Source organism: Panulirus ornatus, chromosome 10, assembly GCF_036320965.1.
Source record: "Panulirus ornatus isolate Po-2019 chromosome 10, ASM3632096v1, whole genome shotgun sequence".
Taxonomy (NCBI): domain Eukaryota; kingdom Metazoa; phylum Arthropoda; class Malacostraca; order Decapoda; family Palinuridae; genus Panulirus; species Panulirus ornatus.
Genome location: NC_092233.1, coordinates 13,880,052 through 13,899,827, shown reverse-complemented (window position 1 = coordinate 13,899,827; position 19,776 = coordinate 13,880,052). Strand labels below are relative to the sequence as shown.

General features: G+C 39.1%; 1 protein-coding gene across 7 annotated transcripts in view; it reads right to left on the bottom strand.

Moving 5' to 3' along the window:
* The window catches only part of ACC (acetyl-CoA carboxylase), a 333,790-nt gene that overhangs the window by 32,042 nt on the left and 281,972 nt on the right, over positions 1 to 19,776 (bottom strand). For all 7 annotated transcript variants that reach the window (XM_071665546.1, XM_071665545.1, XM_071665542.1 and 4 more), the window contains 5 exons: positions 16,477 to 16,620; positions 14,073 to 14,243; positions 9,077 to 9,220; positions 6,646 to 6,781; positions 4,845 to 5,022 (listed from right to left, as the gene is read on the bottom strand). In XM_071665546.1, coding sequence (XP_071521647.1) covers positions 4,845 to 5,022; positions 6,646 to 6,781; positions 9,077 to 9,220; positions 14,073 to 14,243; positions 16,477 to 16,620 — 773 coding nt within the window. The remainder of the gene's footprint in view (positions 1 to 4,844; positions 5,023 to 6,645; positions 6,782 to 9,076; positions 9,221 to 14,072; positions 14,244 to 16,476; positions 16,621 to 19,776) is intronic.

Genomic DNA, 19,776 nt, shown 5'->3' with positions numbered 1-19,776 from the left:
TCACTGATGCGGGAAATGGCTAATAGTATGAAAGAAAAGATATATATATATTTGAAAGGATCACAATTTTGCGTGTGTTCAAGATATTCCTACGAGTCCACGGGGAAAATGAAACATGATAAGTTCCCAAGTACACTCATGTGTAATAATCACATCATCAGGCAGGGACACAAGAGAGAAATATAACAGTCAGTTGATATATATCGAAGAGACGAAGCTAGGATGCCATTTGGTAAACATGCGATTGTCCAAGACAGACAATGAGCATTCATAAACTTATCATTTTACAAATTTCATCAACAATAAAGTTATCTAATTTGTATAGACCATCACTGATGTTAAGATTATAATTCTTTGTGTATCTAATAATAGAAGATTCAGTGATATTTCTCATAGTAACAGAGTTAATAACCGAGATGGCATTACTCCCATCAATACAATGATCATAGTTTTTAACGTGATTAAACAAGGCATTTGATTCTTGTCCCGTTCTTATAATATATTTATGTTGCTTAAGTCTAACAGAAAGTTCCTTACCAGTCTGCCCAACATAAAACTTATCACAATTTCTACATGGCACTATAGATGCATCCAAGAGAATTTTCTGGTGAATTTCTGATTAAGATATTCTTTATAGTACTATTGTTGCTGAAGGCAACATTTACATTAAAGGATTTAAGCAACATGGGAAGTAAAGTAAAATTATTATTAAAAGGGAGAACTAAAAGATTCTTGGTGTCAATGGGAGGTTTGGGCTCAACTCTATAAAATGATTTCTTTGCTAACTTAAGGGATTTATCAATGAAAGATCTAGGGTACTTTAACTTAGATCCAATAGAATATATCTTCTCAAACTCGTCATCAATAAACTCTGGACTGAAAATACGTAATGCCCTAAGGAACATAGATTGAAATGATGATAATTTAACTGTCATGTTGAGATGAGTAACAATGGATATATGAGCCATCACTGCTTCCCTAAATACATCCCATTCCTCCCCCACGCCCTTTGCTCTCATCTTTTTCCATTCTGCACTCAGTCTCTCCTGATAATTCCTCACACAAGTCTCCTTCCCAAGCTCACTTACTCTCACCATTCTCTTCACCCTAACTTTCTCTCTTCTTTTCTGGAAACCTCTACAAATCTTCACCTTCGCCTCCACATGATAATGATCAGACATCTCTCCAGTTGCACCTCTCAGCACATTAACATCCAAAAGTCTCTCTTTCACGTGCCTATCAATTAACACGTAATCCAATAACGCTCTCTGGCCATCTCTCCTACTTACTTACGTATACTTATATATATCTTGTTTTAAACCAAGTATTCCCAATCACCAGTCGTTTTTCAGCACATAAATCTACAAGCTCTTTACCATTTCCATTTACAACACTGAATACCCCATGTACACCAACTATTCCCTCAACTGCCACATAACTCACCTTTGCATTCAAATCACCCATCACTATAGCCCGGTCTCGTGCATCAAAACTACTAACACACTCACTCAGCTGCTCCCAAAATACTTGCCTCTCATGATCTTTCTTCTCATACCCAGGTGCATAGGCACCAATAATCACCCATCTCTCTTCATCAACTTTCAGTTTTACCCATAACAATCTAGAGTTTACCTTTTTACACTCTATCACATACTCCCACCACTCCTGTTTCAGGAGCAGTGCTACTCCTTCCCTTGCTCTTGTCCTCTCACCAACCCCTAACTTTACTCCCAAAACTTTCCCAAACCACTCTTCCCCTTAAGCTTTGAGCTTCATTTCACTCAGAGCCAAAACATCCAGGTTCCTTTATTCAAACATACCACCTATCTCTCCTCTTTTCTCATCTTGGTTACATTCACACACATTTAGACACCCCAATCTGAGCCTTCGAGGAAGATGAGCACTCCCTGCTTGATTCCTTCTTCTGTTTCCCCTTTTAGAAAGTTAAAATACATATGTATATACATTTTTTTTTTTTTTTTTCTTTTTTTTATACTTTGTCGCTGTCTCCCGTGTATATATTTTTTCTATTTTCTTTCTTTTTTATAATTGTATGTTGTTTCCTACATTAGCAAGGTAGCAACAGGAACATATAAAGAAAGGATACATTTGCTCACATCCATTCTCTAGCTGTCATGTCATGCACAAAACCACAGCTACATATTCATAACTAGGACCACATACCTTTCCATAGTTCCCCCTAGCTTCCTGCATGTTGATGCCTGTGTACCACATCATTCCAATTCACCTATCCTGTGTTGGTAATTTACTTAATGGAGGCGAGGGTGAAGATTTTTAAATACTTTTTGAAAAGATGAAACAATATGGGTGAGAAAAAGGTGTAGTGGTTAGCATCCCTGACTGTGACACATTTATGGGCCACCCAGGGTTGAGCACATGGGTTTAGCACTATAAATGCAATCTACCAATCCTCTGGCACATCATCAAGATCCATACATACAATGAAAATCCTAACTAACCAATAAACAACACAATCACCTCCTTTCTTAAAAAATTCAACTACAGTACATCCTATTCCAGCTGCATTGCCACATTATCATCTTACACAAGGCTTTCACAAACTCTTCTTTTTTCCTCAAACTTCTTGTCATAACTCTCTCACTCTGCATACCTACTGACTGTAACATATTCATGGGCCACCCAAGGTTGAGCACATGGGTTCAAATCCTGGTTGCGGCAGTCAGTCCACAGTCAATCCAGCTGTTTATCCACCCCTAAGAGCTGGTCAACAAAATGGGTACCTGGCTCAGGCTAACTTTTCAGGGCACCCTCACTCCTTACAGTCTGCACACTTGTCCCTCTCTCCAACACCCTTGCATTTAACTACCTCACTACTCCATCCATGAATAAATCAAACTGCCATAGTGACATCACCAACTCCTGATGCCACAAGTATCTTCACCCACTCACTTTCCTCTCTACTTACTTGCACACATGCCTTACACTCTTGAAAAAACCACTCACTGCTGCTAGTAGCTTTAATCCAACACCACATATTTGTCAGACCTTCCACAAGGTATTTCTATTAACCCTATCATATGTTTCCTCTAGATCCATAAATGACACATACATCCTTCTATTTCACTTAGGTTTTCTCACACATATTCTTTTAAAAAACACCTGATCCACTTATACTTTACCCCTCCTGAAACCACACTGTTCCTCCTCATTCTTATGCTCTGTATATGCCTCAGCCATGTTAAGCACTTCTCCCCATACAACTTACCCGATACACTCAAAAAACTTATACCTCTGCAGTTTGAACAATCAATCTTTGTCCCCCATTCCTTTACAAAGTGGCACTTAAATGCAATCTACCAATCCTCAGGCACAATGAAAATCATAACTAACCAATAAACAACACAATCACCTCCTTTCTTAAGAAATTCAACCACAGTACCTCCTATTCCAGCTGCACTGCCACATATCATCTTATACAAGGCTTTCAAAACTTCTTTTTTCCTGAAACTTCTTGTCATACCTCTCTCACTTTGCATATCTCCCTGAACCAAAAATCCCACATCTGCCAACCTACCATGAAACACATTCAACAATCCTTAAAAGTACTCACTCCATCTCTTCATTCCCTACCTTTTACTACTTCCCCATTTGTCCTCTTCATTCAACAATCCTTAAAAGTACTCACTCCATCTCTTCATTCCCTACATTTTACTACTTCCCCATTTGTCCTCTTCACTGATGTTTCTATTTCTTCTGTTTGTTTTTCTCAAACTTTTAACCTCCTTCCAAACATTTTCTTGTTATCTCTGAAACTTTTGATACTATATCACCCTAACTCTCATTTGCACTCTTTATCAGCCCCTGCACCTTCCTCTTGACCTCCTGCTGCTTTCTCTTGCATATGTCCACTTCATTCACACTTCCTCATTACAAATCATGCCCGTACACTTCTCTTTCACTAGTAATCTAACTACATCATCCCATCATTCACTACCCTTTCTCACATACTCACCTCCCACCTTCTTCATGCTACACACTTCTCTCATATATGTTATGACTGCATTTTATGTACCTCCCACTCACCACCAAGTCCCCTAACTTAATTTCCTCTCACTTCTTAAAATTTTTTCACTCCATCTCTCCTGCTACCTTTTAGAATAAGCCTTACTTTCACCACCCTCTTCCCACCCATATCATTATCTACTTTCTAAAAGCTGTTACACAACTTCAACCACACCTCCACTATGTGATGATTAAACATTCCACCTGCTGCTCCTCTAAGCATATTCACATCAAATGCAATTTGACTTATTTTGTTATAAACATCAGTGTGCTTTATCAATCTTGTATCTAAATGCACTCTGATATATCTGTATATCCTGTTTTACCCTCCTGCATACTCTTTGTACCAATGTACCAATGCCATTAATGCTGTTCTCCCTTATTCAGACATAAGGATGGCCCTATGGGTTTCTGGACCCACCTGTCACCTTCATATGTCCAAGTACTGCACCCTTGGAGAATGCTCTTCCTTCAAACTATCACAAACATGATTTGTCTATGCACACTTTGAAAAAGGAAACCTTTCAAATAAATAAAAAAAACGTTTATTGTCTAGCTATATCATGGCACAAGAATGTAAGATGATACAGAGTGATTGGCGATAAGTAGAAAATTCTCTTAATGAGTGATCCTTTGAAGGACATTAAGCTATCTTTCCCTATAAGAGCAAGACACTTTGCTGAATATTTACTGAATATACTGATTTATCTAGTTCAGTATTCAGGTATCAAAACAAGTTTTGGAAGAGAGTATAAATTAAAAGGAAAGTAATTAATCTTGTAAAAGGACATTCAACTTACCTAGAAAGGGGATCTGCATACATTTCCATATACCTCTGATTAATGGTAGGATCAATTACTACCCATGCACCACCACGCAGCTCAGCATAGGGTGGCACATAAACTAATATGGGTTGGTTAAATTCCCGGAGAGCATCTACAATGTAGGCACCAAATTTGATCACTTGCTCATACATATCTGGAAAAATGAAAGTTATCAATTTCTTTGGGAGTTCTAGGGTAGTTGCTACAATCAAGTGCCATAAAAGGAAAGCAGAATTACAGTGGAAACACTTTATACATACCATGCAGACAATCCCCATTTAACACTTCCACTTAAAGTAGTTTCATTTTAAAGTGGTTGAGATATTATGAAACTGATTCAATTAAGATAGCCCTTGATCTGGTTTGATGTAGCAGCTTCACATAGTCCATTGTCGAAGTCCACAAGCAATAATGTATTGCATCCCCAGCAAGGGTAGCATGCAAGCCGCCAGTTGTCATTACTAATATAGTTGTTCTGAAGCAGCTAGTAGTTCATGTGAGTGGTGCAAGCACTTTATTTTACCCTTGTTCAATTTCTACAGAACAACATCCCATCCAAATGAGTTTCAAATATGTACTGACTGATAAAGAATGCAGAGACACAAAGACAAACAAAAAGTACATCAGTCTGAAAATGAAATGTCTTGTGACACCTTGAGGAAGATGACTGGGTAGCTTTCTATGCAAAAAGCTCTGAGCCTAGGACTTTCAACAATGTAGTCTCTCTGTGAAAACAGGGACAATGAAAACCAGTGCTCTATCTGTTATGCCTCACTGCTTCTAGATAACCAAGCATTCATACAAGTATGAAGCAAATGTAGCAGGAGTATGGATTCCTACTTGTAAAATATATTCTTCCTTCAGGACCTACTATCAAAAATGTAAACCCACACCAATGAAGCCAAAAATTCTTTTATTACTTGTATTACAAGTTACATTATTGTGCGTGAGAGGGTATGTATGCTTATCAAATTTTCTTGTACTGAATTAGCCCAATGTCACCTAACTGACTGCAAGTCTTAAATGAACACTGTATCTCTGCTTATTGTGGTGGATGGTTAAAGTAAGCAGTAACTCCTTTTCCCAATCGACATTCTCAAAGAGCTTCATCAACTTTATATAACTGCCTCTACTGTTCCAGTGCTTCCTTTGATCCTTCTCTTCTGTCACCCTCCATCACATTGTCAAAAGCAAGTACTACATGATCACTCTTTCCTAAAAGTGTTTCATCTTCGATGTGTTCTATGTCCATGCTCGTTACAATAAAGATGAGGTTAAGTAATGATGGTGAGATGCTTCCCCTATATCTCATATACTTTATAATGAGTTGATACTAAAAGTTCTCCAGCAATAGAGGATATACCTACACCAGTATCTTCCATTTCCTCTTAAGAGTTTTTCTGCCTCCAGCTGCTAAGAATGCAACTCTAGGGACTTCATCACATCTTTCTCTTCTCTGAACTTCAATATCATCCAATCAAGCTGCCTTACCACATTTCATCTAATGTGCACAGAACCACTGTCACTGTTAATGTAAAACAAGTGCCTTGGGCAATAGGCTGCTTGCCTAATACATCCTACCACTGTATTTCTCCAAGTTGCAACTAACCCAATATTTTTCCATGTCTCAAAAATATTGTATCAGTCATGGAAAATTATGCATAATGTTCGATTTCTATATGCTGTCTTCCATAAATTGGGGAATGTCTGTATATGAAAGGATACTGGATATAAATCAAATATTAAGAAAAAGTATTCAAACAAGTACACCACGCACCTTTCATTCCACCTGAAAATCCTCTCCAGTTGGCAAAGATAATGAGGGGAAGGTTTTCATGATTAAGATCCCGGATTGCCTGTGAAGTCTTGTATGCAGAGTCCGGGAACCATACTTGACCAGCTTGGGACACAGTCTGTTAAGAGGTATAATTAAAGTTTATTTTTCACAAAAAAAAAAACCATGTAGAATATTTATACACACACACACACACTAACACACACACACACAAAGAAAAAAAAACCACTTCAAGCAATAACTGAATTCTAACAGTTTACAATAATGATGGCATATGGTAGTCTTGACAAAGATTAAAAGCTTCAGTTTGCTAATAAAGGTGGTATATACATGTCACATCAGACAAGTACAGAACCACACACTAATTATATAATACTAGTTAAAAACAAGATAACTAATACAGCATCTCCCAAAAGTATTCTATTACTCAAACCTAAACTCAAGCAATAACTGAATTTTTAGTAACAGTTTACAACAGTGATGGCACCTGGTAGTCTTGACAAAAGTTAAAAGCTTCAGTTTGCTAATAAAAGTGGTATATACATGTCACATCGGACAAGTACAGAACCACACAATTATATAATACAAGTTAAAAACAAGATAACTAATACAGTATCTTCCAAAAGTATTCTATCACTTAAACCGAAATTTCAAATACTGACAAACAGTGCTTGAAACACCTTGAGAAAGTGTCTGCAGGTAGATTTGATCATCAAATAAATGTGTCTTACGAACTGCTTATGCTATTACAAACATGAATATGTGCCTGAAATAGTACGTTTTCCTATCAATTATACAAATGGGTGAAAAATCATAGGAAAGTAAAAAATACATCAAAAAATACATGAAGCTTAAGAAAGAATGACAGACTACCAAAAAGTTCAGTAGTATAAATATGAGAAAAAAAACACATTTCAGGAGTGACTATCTCTTTCTCCATGACAGCTGTTGGTGACAACCACTTACATTTATTCAGAAGGCAATTTGGATGTTGCAGTTAATAACAGAATGAAAATGTAACACAAACTAGTTTACCAGTTCTTGAGAGCAGTAAAGAGCAACAGTAATAATAGAAGACCACAGCTCCTCAATGGGATTCAGGTCTATAGAATTACAAGGCCAATGAAGGACATTCACTTGCTTGTCTGACAACCATTTCATGACCTTCTTTGCCTTGTGACATGGTGCACTGTCTTGCATAAAGAAGTTGCAACAGTGGACCTCATAAAAATTCTTCAGGTAGTCACAAAGAACAATGTATTCTTGGGAAGCACATGAAATCCCCATGCCCTAACTCTCCACTGAAGCAACCCCAAATCATGACTGAGTCCGAGTGTTTGACAGTGATTTGCACATAACAGGAGTCAAGGGGATTCATGTGTGAAGGACGTCTAAACTTGCCATGCCTCACTGTACCACAATTGAAAGTCTACTCAATGCTCCATAAGACCCTTCTTGTCCTCAACAGTGAAATGTTTGTAGTTCCTTGCGAAGCTGAGATGAGCAGCATGTATCTTGCGAGTCAGTAGGGGTTTTCTGGTCAGGAAACAAAGAGGCAGGTTCAGGTGTTTCTGGTAGCACTCTTGAATGGTGTGTTCTACAACACTTCTGAGGAGGGTGGGATAAGCTTGCTTTAATTGTCCTGTTGTGATGCATGGATTTATCAATACTTGCCTATTTATAAACTTGTTGGTAGTTGCTGAAGTCATTTTGGGATTCCCTGGTACAGATTTACAAGGTGGAACTTCACCTGCATGACATTCATGGCTTTTGCAACAAGGCTGTATGTGGCTGACTTGCTCACCCTCAAATGCTGACACATCTCTTTCACTGACATTTTTGCCTCCCTCAGGAAAGAATTTGAGTCTTTTCTTGCTGGGTGAGGTTCTTGTGCCCTGTTCTAAGGTATCAGCGGGTGGCAGTGGGACAAAAAGTGAATGAAATAAAAAAAAAATGGTCTTTATTAATCCAGCATCTCATATCATACATCACTTCTCCAGCTTGATCCCTTGAGACACTGACATACTCCTCAGTCCATGGGGATTGGATCACTAGGGAGAGTTTCCAAGTACTAGTTAAGTGAGATCTAAGCATTCAGAAGGCTGGTAGACGTGGCGATTCTGAGGACATCCAACTAAACAAAAAAACTGTTTGCTGTGGGACAGGGTGGTGCCAGGAATGAATGAAGGCAAGCAAGTATGAATATGTACATGTGTATGTATGTCTCTGTATGTATCTGTATATGTAATTGTGTATATGCCTGTGTATATATATGTATATGTATGTGTATGTGCATGTATGTATATATGTGTGTATATGAGTGAATGGGTCTTTCTTCATCTGTGTCCTCCTGCTACCTCGCTGACGTGGGAAACGGCGATCAAGTATAATAACATACAAAAGTGTTACTTACCTTAGCTTCTGAATCTAAATTTGCAGGGTCTGCAAGAAGATTAAATTCAACAGTTCTGGTCTCCACACAAATAACACCAACAGGGATGCCACCTAAACGTGCCCGACCACATAAAACAGTCTGTGCCCAAGGCTCTAGGATCTCCTGCAAATGAAAAAATAATTCTGAATGGAGACACTCTTTTCAAAGCTAAATTACAGATAAAAACAAGGTGAAAGAGCTCTTGTGTCTCATCAGAATATTGCCTAAGACTACGTACTACATTTAAACCATAGAATAATAGCACTAAGACTGCCAAATTCCAAACCCAAAGCCAATCAGCAGGAAGCTGCACTAGTACCAAAGGTTACTCTCCCAAAAATCAGTCATAATTCATATGTCCAAAATGAAGTAAAAAAATAGGCCAGCTGGGAAAGACAGTGTGTAACTGAAACTTGTATCTTTCCAGATTCAAGATACCTCTTAACTCAAACCTATCTTACTGACGTGAGTGGCCAATCATATGGTAAATTGGTCAATATAATAGCATGGCACACTCAGTCCAGGAATCCTACTGCTATCAAAATGGGAAACAAATGTGATACAGTTATACGTCCAGCAAAATAACTGTTATGGGTTGTTTCTGTTACTACCCTCCTGACGTGCCACGGTAATACCTACCGTCTATACTCACGGTTTGAATTACCTGTAATCTGACCGAGGAGATCACACTCGAGCAAGGATTTTTTCTTTTGCTTTTCTTACGGATCAGTTGACCTCCTGTTATGATTATGGAATTGAGTTCCTCCTAAAGGTATATACAAGGCACCTTTCAACTCTCCTTCTTTCTTTCATACTTGTTTGCTGTTTCCCACACTAGCAAGGTAGTGCCAGGAACTCAGATGAAGAAAAAGCCTCATTTGCTCACATCCATTCTCTAGCTGTCATGTGTGATGCACCGATACCACAGCCTTCTATCAACAATGAAGCCCCACAGACCTATCTGTGATTTCCCCAGCTGCTTTCATTGAAAAAGAGGAGAAAATGTTCGGGAGAAGAGACTGGAGAGAGTAAATGAGTTTGTAAAGGAGACTTATGTGAAGAATTAACAAGAGATATTGAGTGTAGAATGGCAAAAGGTGAGAGTAAATGAAGTGAGGGGGGACGGGAAGGAATGAGAGGTATTTAGGAAAGCAGTGATGGCATGTCCAAGTGATGCATACAGCATGAAAAAGGTGGGGGGGGCTGGCAGATTAGAAAGGGTAGTGATTGGTGGGATAAAGGAGTAAAGTTGCCAGTGACAGTGAAAAGATAGGTATTTGGGCAGTACTTTAAAGGAAGGAGTGCAAATGATTGGGAGATGTATAAGAGAAAGCAGCAGGAGGTCAAGAGGAAAGAACAGGGGTTAAAACAGTGCAAATGAGAGCTGGGGAGAGAGAGTATCAGTGAACTTTAGGAGAATAGAAAGATGTTTTGGAAAGAGGTAAGTAATGTGATGGACAAGAGAACAAATGGGAACACTGTGAAAGGGGGGTAAAAGGGGAAGTGATAATGGGTGGTGATAAAGAGAGTTGGAGATGGAATTAGCATTTTGAAGGAATGTTAACTATATCTTAGGTAAGTAATGTGATGGACAAGAGAACAAATGGGAACATTGTGAAAGGGGGGTAAAAGGGGAAGTGATAATGGGTAGTGATAAAGAGAGTTGGAGATGGAATGAGCATTTTGAAGGAATGTTAACTATATTTTATGACAGAGTGGCAGATGTACAGTATTTTGGTTAGGGTGGAATGCGAAGTCCGACTTATGGAGAGTAGTATGGTAAAGAGAGAAGAGGTGGTGAAAGCCTCAAGTAAGATGAAATGCAGCAAGGCAACTGGAGTGGGTGGTACCGCAATTGAACTGATTCAGAAAGGGGGTGGCAGAGTTGTTGAAGGGTTGGTAAGGATTTTCAGTGAATGTATGAATCATGGTGAGGTGTCTGAGATTGGCAGAATGCACATACAGTGCCAGTACACAAAGGCAAGGGGGATAAAGGTGAGTGTTCACTCTAAAGAGGCAGAAATCTGAATAGCATACCTTGTATGTTGTATGTGAGGATATTGATTACTGAGAGGGTGAAAGCATGTACAGAGCATCAGATTGGGGATGCAGTGTGGTTTCAAAAGTAGCAGATTATGCATGGATCAAGTGTTTGCTTTAAGGAATATGAGAAATATTTAGAAAAACAGATGGATACTTAATGTGGCATTTATGGATCTGGAGAAGGCATGTGATATAGTTGATGGAGAAGTTCTAGGGAAGGTCTTAAGAATATATGATGTGGGAGGTAAGCTGCTAAAAGCAGTGAGTAGCTTTCATCAAGGGTGTAAGCCTTGTTTAGGAGTAGGAAGAGAGGAGAGTGAAAGGTTCCAGGTGAAGGTTGGTCTGCAGCAGGGAGTGAGTGATGTCACTACAGTTGTTTAATATGTTTATAGACCGAGTGGTGAGGGAGGTAAATGCAAGAGTCTAGGAAATAAGGGCAAGTACGCAGTCTGCGAGGGATGAGAAGGCCTGGGAAGCGAGTCAGTTGCTGTTTGCTGATGATACAGCACTGGTGGCAGATTTGAGTGAGAAATGGCAAAGTTGGTGACTGAATTTGGAAGAAAGTGCGAAAGGAGAAAGTTGAAAGAAAATGTGAATAAAATCCAGGTTATTAGGTTCAGAAGGACTGAGGGACAGGTTAGCAGGGGTGTAATTTTGGATGAAGAAAAATCAAAGGAAGAGAAGCACTTACGATACCTGGGAGTGGACATAGCAGTGAATGGAACTATGGAAAGGGAAGTGAGAGTCATAGGGTGGGGGAGGGGATGAGAGTTCTGGGAGCGCTGAAGAATGAAGGAGAGAGAATATCATCTGGGAGGACAAAGCTGGGTATGTTTGATGGAATAGTACTTGCCAACAATATTATATGAAAGCAAGGCATGGGCTATAGATAGGGCTGTGCAGAGGAGGGTGGATGTTTTGGAAATTATTTGTCTGAGGACAATACATGGTGGGAGATGGTTTGGTCAAATTATTAATGAATGGGTAATAAATATGTATGGTAATAAAAGAGGTGTGGTTCAAAGAGCAGAAAAGGGTTTGTTAAATGGTTTGGACATAGGGAGAGAATGAGAGGAAAAGCTGGCAATGAGAAAATATATGTCAAGAGTGGAAGGAACAAAGAGAGAGGGGAGCCCAATTTGGAGCTGGAAGGATGGAGTGAAATAGATTTTGAGCAACTGGGGCCTGATCATGCAGGAGGGTGAAAGGTGTGCATAGGCTAGAATGAATTAGAACAATGTGGTAAACATGCAGTCAACAGACTGAACCAGGGCATGTGAAATGTCTGGGGTAAACCATGGAAAAGTCTGTGGGGCCTGGATGTGGATAGGGAGCTGTGGTTTCCATGCATTGCGCACGACAGCTTGAGAATGGATCTGAGCAGATGTGACCTTTCTTTCTCTGTTCCCAACACTATCCTACTAATACAGGAAATGGCAATCAAGTATAGAAAAGAAAATAAATATACTACTACCTCTTTTAAAAAAATTCACCTTAATGAAAAACATGTCTATCCTAAATTTTACTTACAGCATTAAAAATTTATAATAATGAAAAAATTCTGCTCTGACATGAAAAAATACACCTATGGCCCTACTCACTCTCAGGCAGTGAAGAAACCCGGATGTATAAGAAATAACCTTTTACGCAAAGAAAAAATCCGGATGCATACAAAATTACTTTTCCACAATCATCTTCAGCCATCCCATCATAATCATGCCACTCTCTTTTTAATCATCACCAAGTCAAATAGTTTAGCTTACTCACTGAATAAAAAAAAGGGAATCTGTATTTCTATCCATAATTGGTGAATGAAATACTAATACCAGATGATGCAACCCAAGTGATCCGATGAATTACAAATGAAATAAAGACCACATGGGCAGATCAAAAGGTTGCTGTATACACAAACTAGAGATGCTCACATATACAATTAATAAATTTTCAGAAAAAGAAGTCACAAAAATTTAACAATACTGCCATATGCAGGAGTAGCACTGTGTAGTGGCAGGAATGCAAGACACCATAGGCAGTTTGTTTTGATTTGTAAATTTAGAGGGAATCTTTTTTGTAAGCTATGTTGCAACTTAAGCGGAACATCTACTAACTTATAAACTCATTGCCCTCTAATCACTCCATCTTATTGGAGGCATTACTAAGCAGCAAAACTGACAAAGAAAAAAATGCTGCAACACTATTACACTGGATAAGCTTAAGGTTTTACATCAGTTTGATGCTGGTGAAAAGCTTAATAAAACTTTAAAAGCTATGGGCCTTGCTTGTTCTACTGTAGCAATAATTAAAGCCAACAGAGAATCTAACACTGACAGCATTCAGGAAGCTACCTTCTTAAGAGCATGGCTCATCATACAAGTTCTGTGATGGCAAATAAGGATAGAATACTCAGTGTATGACTGAACTGTCACTTCAATTTCATCAATGTTAAACAGTGTCATTATCATCTTTATAAAAGCTTTATTATCATTTGCAATCATCTTTTGTAAATATTTGCAAGACAAAAGCAAATATCTTGATGCAAAAATGCATCTCTTTTTTAATGGAAGTCAAAGAGAAACTGGGTCTTTTCTAACTAAATTTCGCTTAGTGTAACACTTTCTAGGAATGGAATCCTTTGTCAAACAAGGGAGTGGAGTATATACAACCTCACTGCTTCATACCTGCAGGATAAATGATATCCATCGATCAAAGCAAAGAGATTTTCAAAAGAATCATTAGAACTTTCTTCAAAAAGATATTTATATGATGTGGGTATTCTCCATGCCAGAGGGAGCCTTCAGGAGAAAGTGTAATGCTTTCTCCTGAAGGCAGTGTTATAAACTTTGTTAGTCTTGATTCATTATTTCAAACCTGTGTATAGGGTTCATAGTGCAACAGGGAGAAGTGAAACAGACAAAATTATCATCAACCATACCTGGAAAGAACCTTTATCAAAGAAGCCACTTTCCCATTCATTTGGATTAGATGGTGATGGTCGTCCATTAACTAACCATCGTGGATCGTATGGGGCTCGACCTGGCATGAAAGATACTTCACGGTCAACTGGATCCACTGGTTGAAGTATAGGCAAAGGAGATTCTTTCATCTGTAAAGATACATATACAACCTCACTACCACAGGAGAGTATCATTAAATTCTAGGGAGAATAAAAAGAAGTTTTAGAAGGAGGTAAATAATGTGCATAAGACAAGAGAAGAAATGGGAAAATTGGTGAAGAGGGCAAATGGGGAGGTGATAAAAGGTAGTGATGAAGTGAGAAGGAGTGAGTATTTTGAAGGTTTGTTGAAGGTATGATGACTGTGTTTGATGATAGAGTGGCAGATACAAGGTGTTCTGGTTGATGTGGTGTGCGAAGTGAGAGGGGTCAGGGAGAATGGTTTGGTGAAGAGAGGAGAGGTAGAGAAAGTTTTACAAGAGATGAAATCCAGCAAGGCAGTGGGTTTGGAGGGTACTGTAGTGGAATTTAGTAAAAAAGGGGGTGACTGTGCTGTTGATTGGTTGGTAAGGATATTCAATGTATGTATGGACAATGGTGAAGTGTCTGAGGATTGGTGGAATGTATGCATAGTGCCATTGTACAAAGGCAAAGGGGATAAAGGTGAGTGTTCAAACTACAGAGGCATAAGTCTGTTCAGTATTCCTGGGAAATTATATGGGAGGGTATTGATTGAGAGGGTGATGGCATGTACAGAGCATCATATTGGGGAAGAGCAGTGTGGTTTCAGAAGTGGTAGAGGATGTGTGGATCAGGTGTTTGCTTTGAAGAATGTACATGAGAAATACTTAGAAAAACAGATGGATTTGTATGTAGCATTTATGAATCAGAGGAAGGCATATGACAGGGTTTATAGAGATGCTTTGTGGATGGTTTTAAGAGTATAGGGTGTGGGAGGTAAGTTGCTAGAAGCAGTGAAAAGTTTTCACCAAGGATGTAAGGCATGTGCACAAGTTGGAAGAGAGGAGGGTGATTGGTTCCCAGTGAATGGTAGTCTGCAGTGGGTGTGTGATGTCACCATGGTCGTTTAATTTATGGAGGGGGTGGTTAGGAAGGTAAATGCAAGACATTTGGAGAGAGGGGTAAGTATGCAGTCTGTTGTGGATGAGAGGGCCTGGGAAGTGAGTCAGTTGTTGATCGCCAATGATATAGCTCTAGTGGCTGATTCATGTGAGAAACTGCAGAGGATGGCAACTGAGTTTGGAAAAGTGAGTGAAAGGAGAAAGTTGAGAGTAATGTGAATAATATCAAGGTTATTAGGTTGAGAGACAAATTAATTGGGATGTAAGTCTGAAGGGAGAAAAAGTGTTTTAGATATCTGGGAGTAGACCTAACAGCAGATGGTACCATGGAAGTGGAAGTGATTCACAGGGTGGGGGAGGAGGCAAAAGTTCTGGGAGCGATGACGAATGTGTGGAAGGAGAGAACCTTATCTTGGATAGCAAAAATGGGTATGTCTGAGGGAATAGTAGTTCCAACAATGTTATATGGTTGTGAGGAATGGGCTATAGACAGGGATGTACAGAGGGTGGATGTGTTAGAAATGAGATGTTTGAGGACAATATGTAGTGTGTGAAGTGGTTTGATCAAGTAAGTAATGTAAGGGTAAGAGAGATGTGTGGAAATAAAGAGTGTGGTAGAGAGAGCAGAAGGTGTGTTGAAATGTTTGGACAAATGGAGAGAATGAGTGAGGAAAGATTTACAGAGGATATATGTGTCAGAGGTGGAGGGAACAAGGAGAAGCAGGAGACCAAATTGGAGGTGGAAGGATAGAGTGAAAAAGACTTTGAGCGATCTGGGCCTGAACATACAGGAGGGTGAGAGGTGTGCAACGAATAGAGTGAATTGGAACGATATGGTATACCAGGGTCAATGTGCTGTCAATGGACTGAACCAAGGAATGTTAAGCATCTGGGGTAAACCATGGAAAGGTCTGTGGGGCCTGGAAGTGGATAGGGAGCTGTGGTTTCGGTGCATTACACATGACAGGAAAATATCAAAATAAGATACACGCTGTCAGTATCAAAACATAATCAATTAATAAAACATATCCAATGAGCTCAATTTTCATTTCTAGTTTAGTTTATATATCATGATAAGTGATGAAGTTTTCACCAAGGAAAATGCATCAAGAAGCACAATAAGTAAAAGTCTTATACTGTACATAAGAAGGAAAGATTTTGCATCCATAATGAGGTAATTGCAATCTAAATATTATTCCTGGCATACAAGAATTTCACAACAGACAAAGCTCTTGTTATCTAACTTTTGGTAATATGTCTAAGAGACTGATTTAGGAGTTAATAATGAAATACATACAAACCTTTGGGACATAAGAGAGCCATTTCAGCATGATATGAATGCCTTCTAAGTCATTAGGAGCAACATCATGTGAGATACCATTCTTGTGCATAATCTGTACACCACCCAACTGAGAGTTGCTACTATAAACCTCTCGGCCAAGTAACTGAAAAGGTTAAGGAAAATTAGTATGTATCCAACTTATCATAATATTTTTGTAAGCTACAAGTACACAGCATGGACTGTTTGCCAAGCTGACTTATTATATTTAAGATTTATAAAAAGAAGCCAAATTAATAGATGACAGTGATTACCCAAGTTGTCAAATAACTTTGTACCATGAATAAGAGCCTTCATGGGTCTGCGATTGAAATAAATAAAGCAGCCACCAATCCATCAACCAACATAAGAAACTCACAAACTGCCATCATTGAAGTAAAATAACATTGGTCAACAACAAATTTTCATCACACATGGCTTGTGGTGTAGATGTAATTTTGGATGGTGATTTTGAAAACGCTATCCATTTTCTTGTATCACATCTACTTTTCTGCTAAGAACAAGCACAAGATTGTCTACCCTATCCAGGACTCCACAAAACGACCAGTGCCATACAACAATGATGGCCTTCCCATTCCACTACCATGGCAGGATGGCATCGTTAATTGCAATGATGAAAAAGACTATGGTGAGGAAGCTGCTGCTGTACTGGAAGAAACGGGAATGGATGCAGAGTTTGTACTTGGCAAAGAACCAATGGAAAGAAGCCAAATTAATAGATGACAGTGATTACCCAAGTTGTCAAATAACTTTGTACCATGAATAAGAGCCTTCATGGGTCTGCGATTGAAATAAATAAAGCAGCCACCAATCCATCAACCAACATAAGAAACTCACAAACTGCCATCATTGAAGTAAAATAACATTGGTCAACAACAAATTTTCATCACACATGGCTTGTGGTGTACTTGATGTAATTTCGGATGGTGATTTTGAAAACGCTATCCATTTTCTTGTATCACATCTACTTTTCTGCTAAGAACAAGCACAAGATTGTCTACCCTATCCAGGACTCCACAAAACGACCAGTGCCATACAACAATGATGGCCTTCCCATTCCACTACCATGGCAGGATGGCATCGTTAGTTGCAATGATGAAAAAGACTATGGTGAGGAAGCTGCTGCTGTGCTGGAAGAAATGGGAATGGATGCAGAGTTTGTACTTGGCAAAGAACCAATGGAAATTCATTCAAGAAGAGTAATATGATGTGGTCCCAGATTTGGCACTGCCAAAAGATAAAGCTCAACTATTTGCATATCATCTAAAAGAAAAGTGTCTGCTCAAGATGGACGCTCGCATTATATATTTCAGGAAAGGGAGTCAGACTCTTACTTTTCATTTTTTGTGGATGGGCTGCTCTTTTTTTTAACAACATTGATGCATTATTTCATTGCTTATCCCAAGATCATGACCCCTCTCAATTGCACTTGTTAACCTCTTATTACATACTTGATTAAACCACTTCACATCACATATTGTCCTCAACCACTTCCTTTTCAGTACTTCCTCCCTCCTATGCACATCCTTATCTATAACCTATGCCTTGCATCAATACATTTTCACCTTTCACTCATTTTCACCTTCCCAGATACTGATCTCTCTTTCCGCACATTCTTTAATGCTCCCAGAACCTCTGCGTCCTTACCCACCTTATGATTCACTTCCATTTCTATGGTTCCATTTGCTACAAAGTCCACTTCAAGGTATCTAAAACACTTCACCTCCTCCAAATTTTCTTCATTCATACTTACACCCCCAACTAACCAGTCCCTCTATCCCAGTAAACTTTAAGCCTTGTTTTATTCACATTTACTTTCAACTTCCTCCTTCAACATTCTCCTAAATTCAGTTACCAACTTCTGTGGTTTCTTACTCGAATCTGTCACCAACAAACTGACTCATTTTCCAGTCCCACCTAAACCCCTTCAGGTTGCGTACTCTCCTCTTTCTCCTAGCCTCTCGCATTCACCTTCCTCCACTCCATCCATAAACAAATTAACAGCTATGGTGATGGCACACAATCCTGCTACAGACCAAACTTCACTTGGAACCACTCACTCTCCAATTTTCCTACTTGTACACATGCTTTACATCCCTAATAAAAACCTCTCTGCTTTCATATGCTTTCTCCAGATCCATAAATACAAAAAAAAAATTCTTTGAGATTTTCTCACACACATCTATGGCAAACACTTGATCCATACATCCTCTAACACTTCTAAACAACACTGTTCCTCCTGAATCTGATGCTCTGTACATGCCATCACCCTCTCAATCACTACTCTCCCATACAACTCACCAGGTACACTCAACAAACTTATACCTTTATTATTCAAACTCTCCCTTTGTCCCCCTTGCCTTTATATAATGGCATCATACATGCATTCCAACAATCCACAGGCACCTCACCATGACCTATACATACACTGGAAATACTGACTAACTAATCCGCAACACAGTCTCCCCCCTTCTTAAGAAATTCATGTGCAATATCATCCATTTCAGCTGCCTTACCACATTCCATCTTATGCATGGCCTTCACCACCTCTTCTCTCTTCACCAAAACATTCTTCATGATTCTTTCACTTCTCTTATCGCCTAGACCCAAACACCCTGCATCTGCCGTCCTATTATCAAACACATTCAACAGTCCTTCAAAATGCTCACTCCATCTCTCCTCAGTTCATCACTACCTCTTATCACTTCCCCATTTGCTCGCTTCATTAATGCAATATCATCCACTTCAGCTGCCTTACCACATTCCATCTTATGCATGGCCTTCACCACCTCTTCTCTCTTCAACAAATTTCACTTTTCTTATCACCTAGACCCAAACACCCTGCATCTGCCATCCTATTATCAAACACATTCAACAGTCCTTTAAAATGCTCACTCCATCTCTCTTCACTTCATCACTACCTCTTATCACTTCCTTATTTGCTCGCTTCATTAATGTTCCCACTTGTTTTCTTTTTTCACACACTATTAACCTCCTTCCAGAATATCACCTTATTCTATCTGAAGTTTATTGATACTTGCTCACCCGAATTCTCATCTGCCCTCCTTTTCAACCCCCACACCTTCCTCTTGACCTGACACTTTCATACATCTCCAAATTATTCACACTCCTTCCCTGTCAGTACTGCCTATATACCTCTTTTTCTCTTTCACTAGCGACTTTACTTCATCATCCCACCTCTCAGTACCCTTTTTAACCTGCCCACCTTCCACCTGCATACCACACATTTCTTTCATGTATG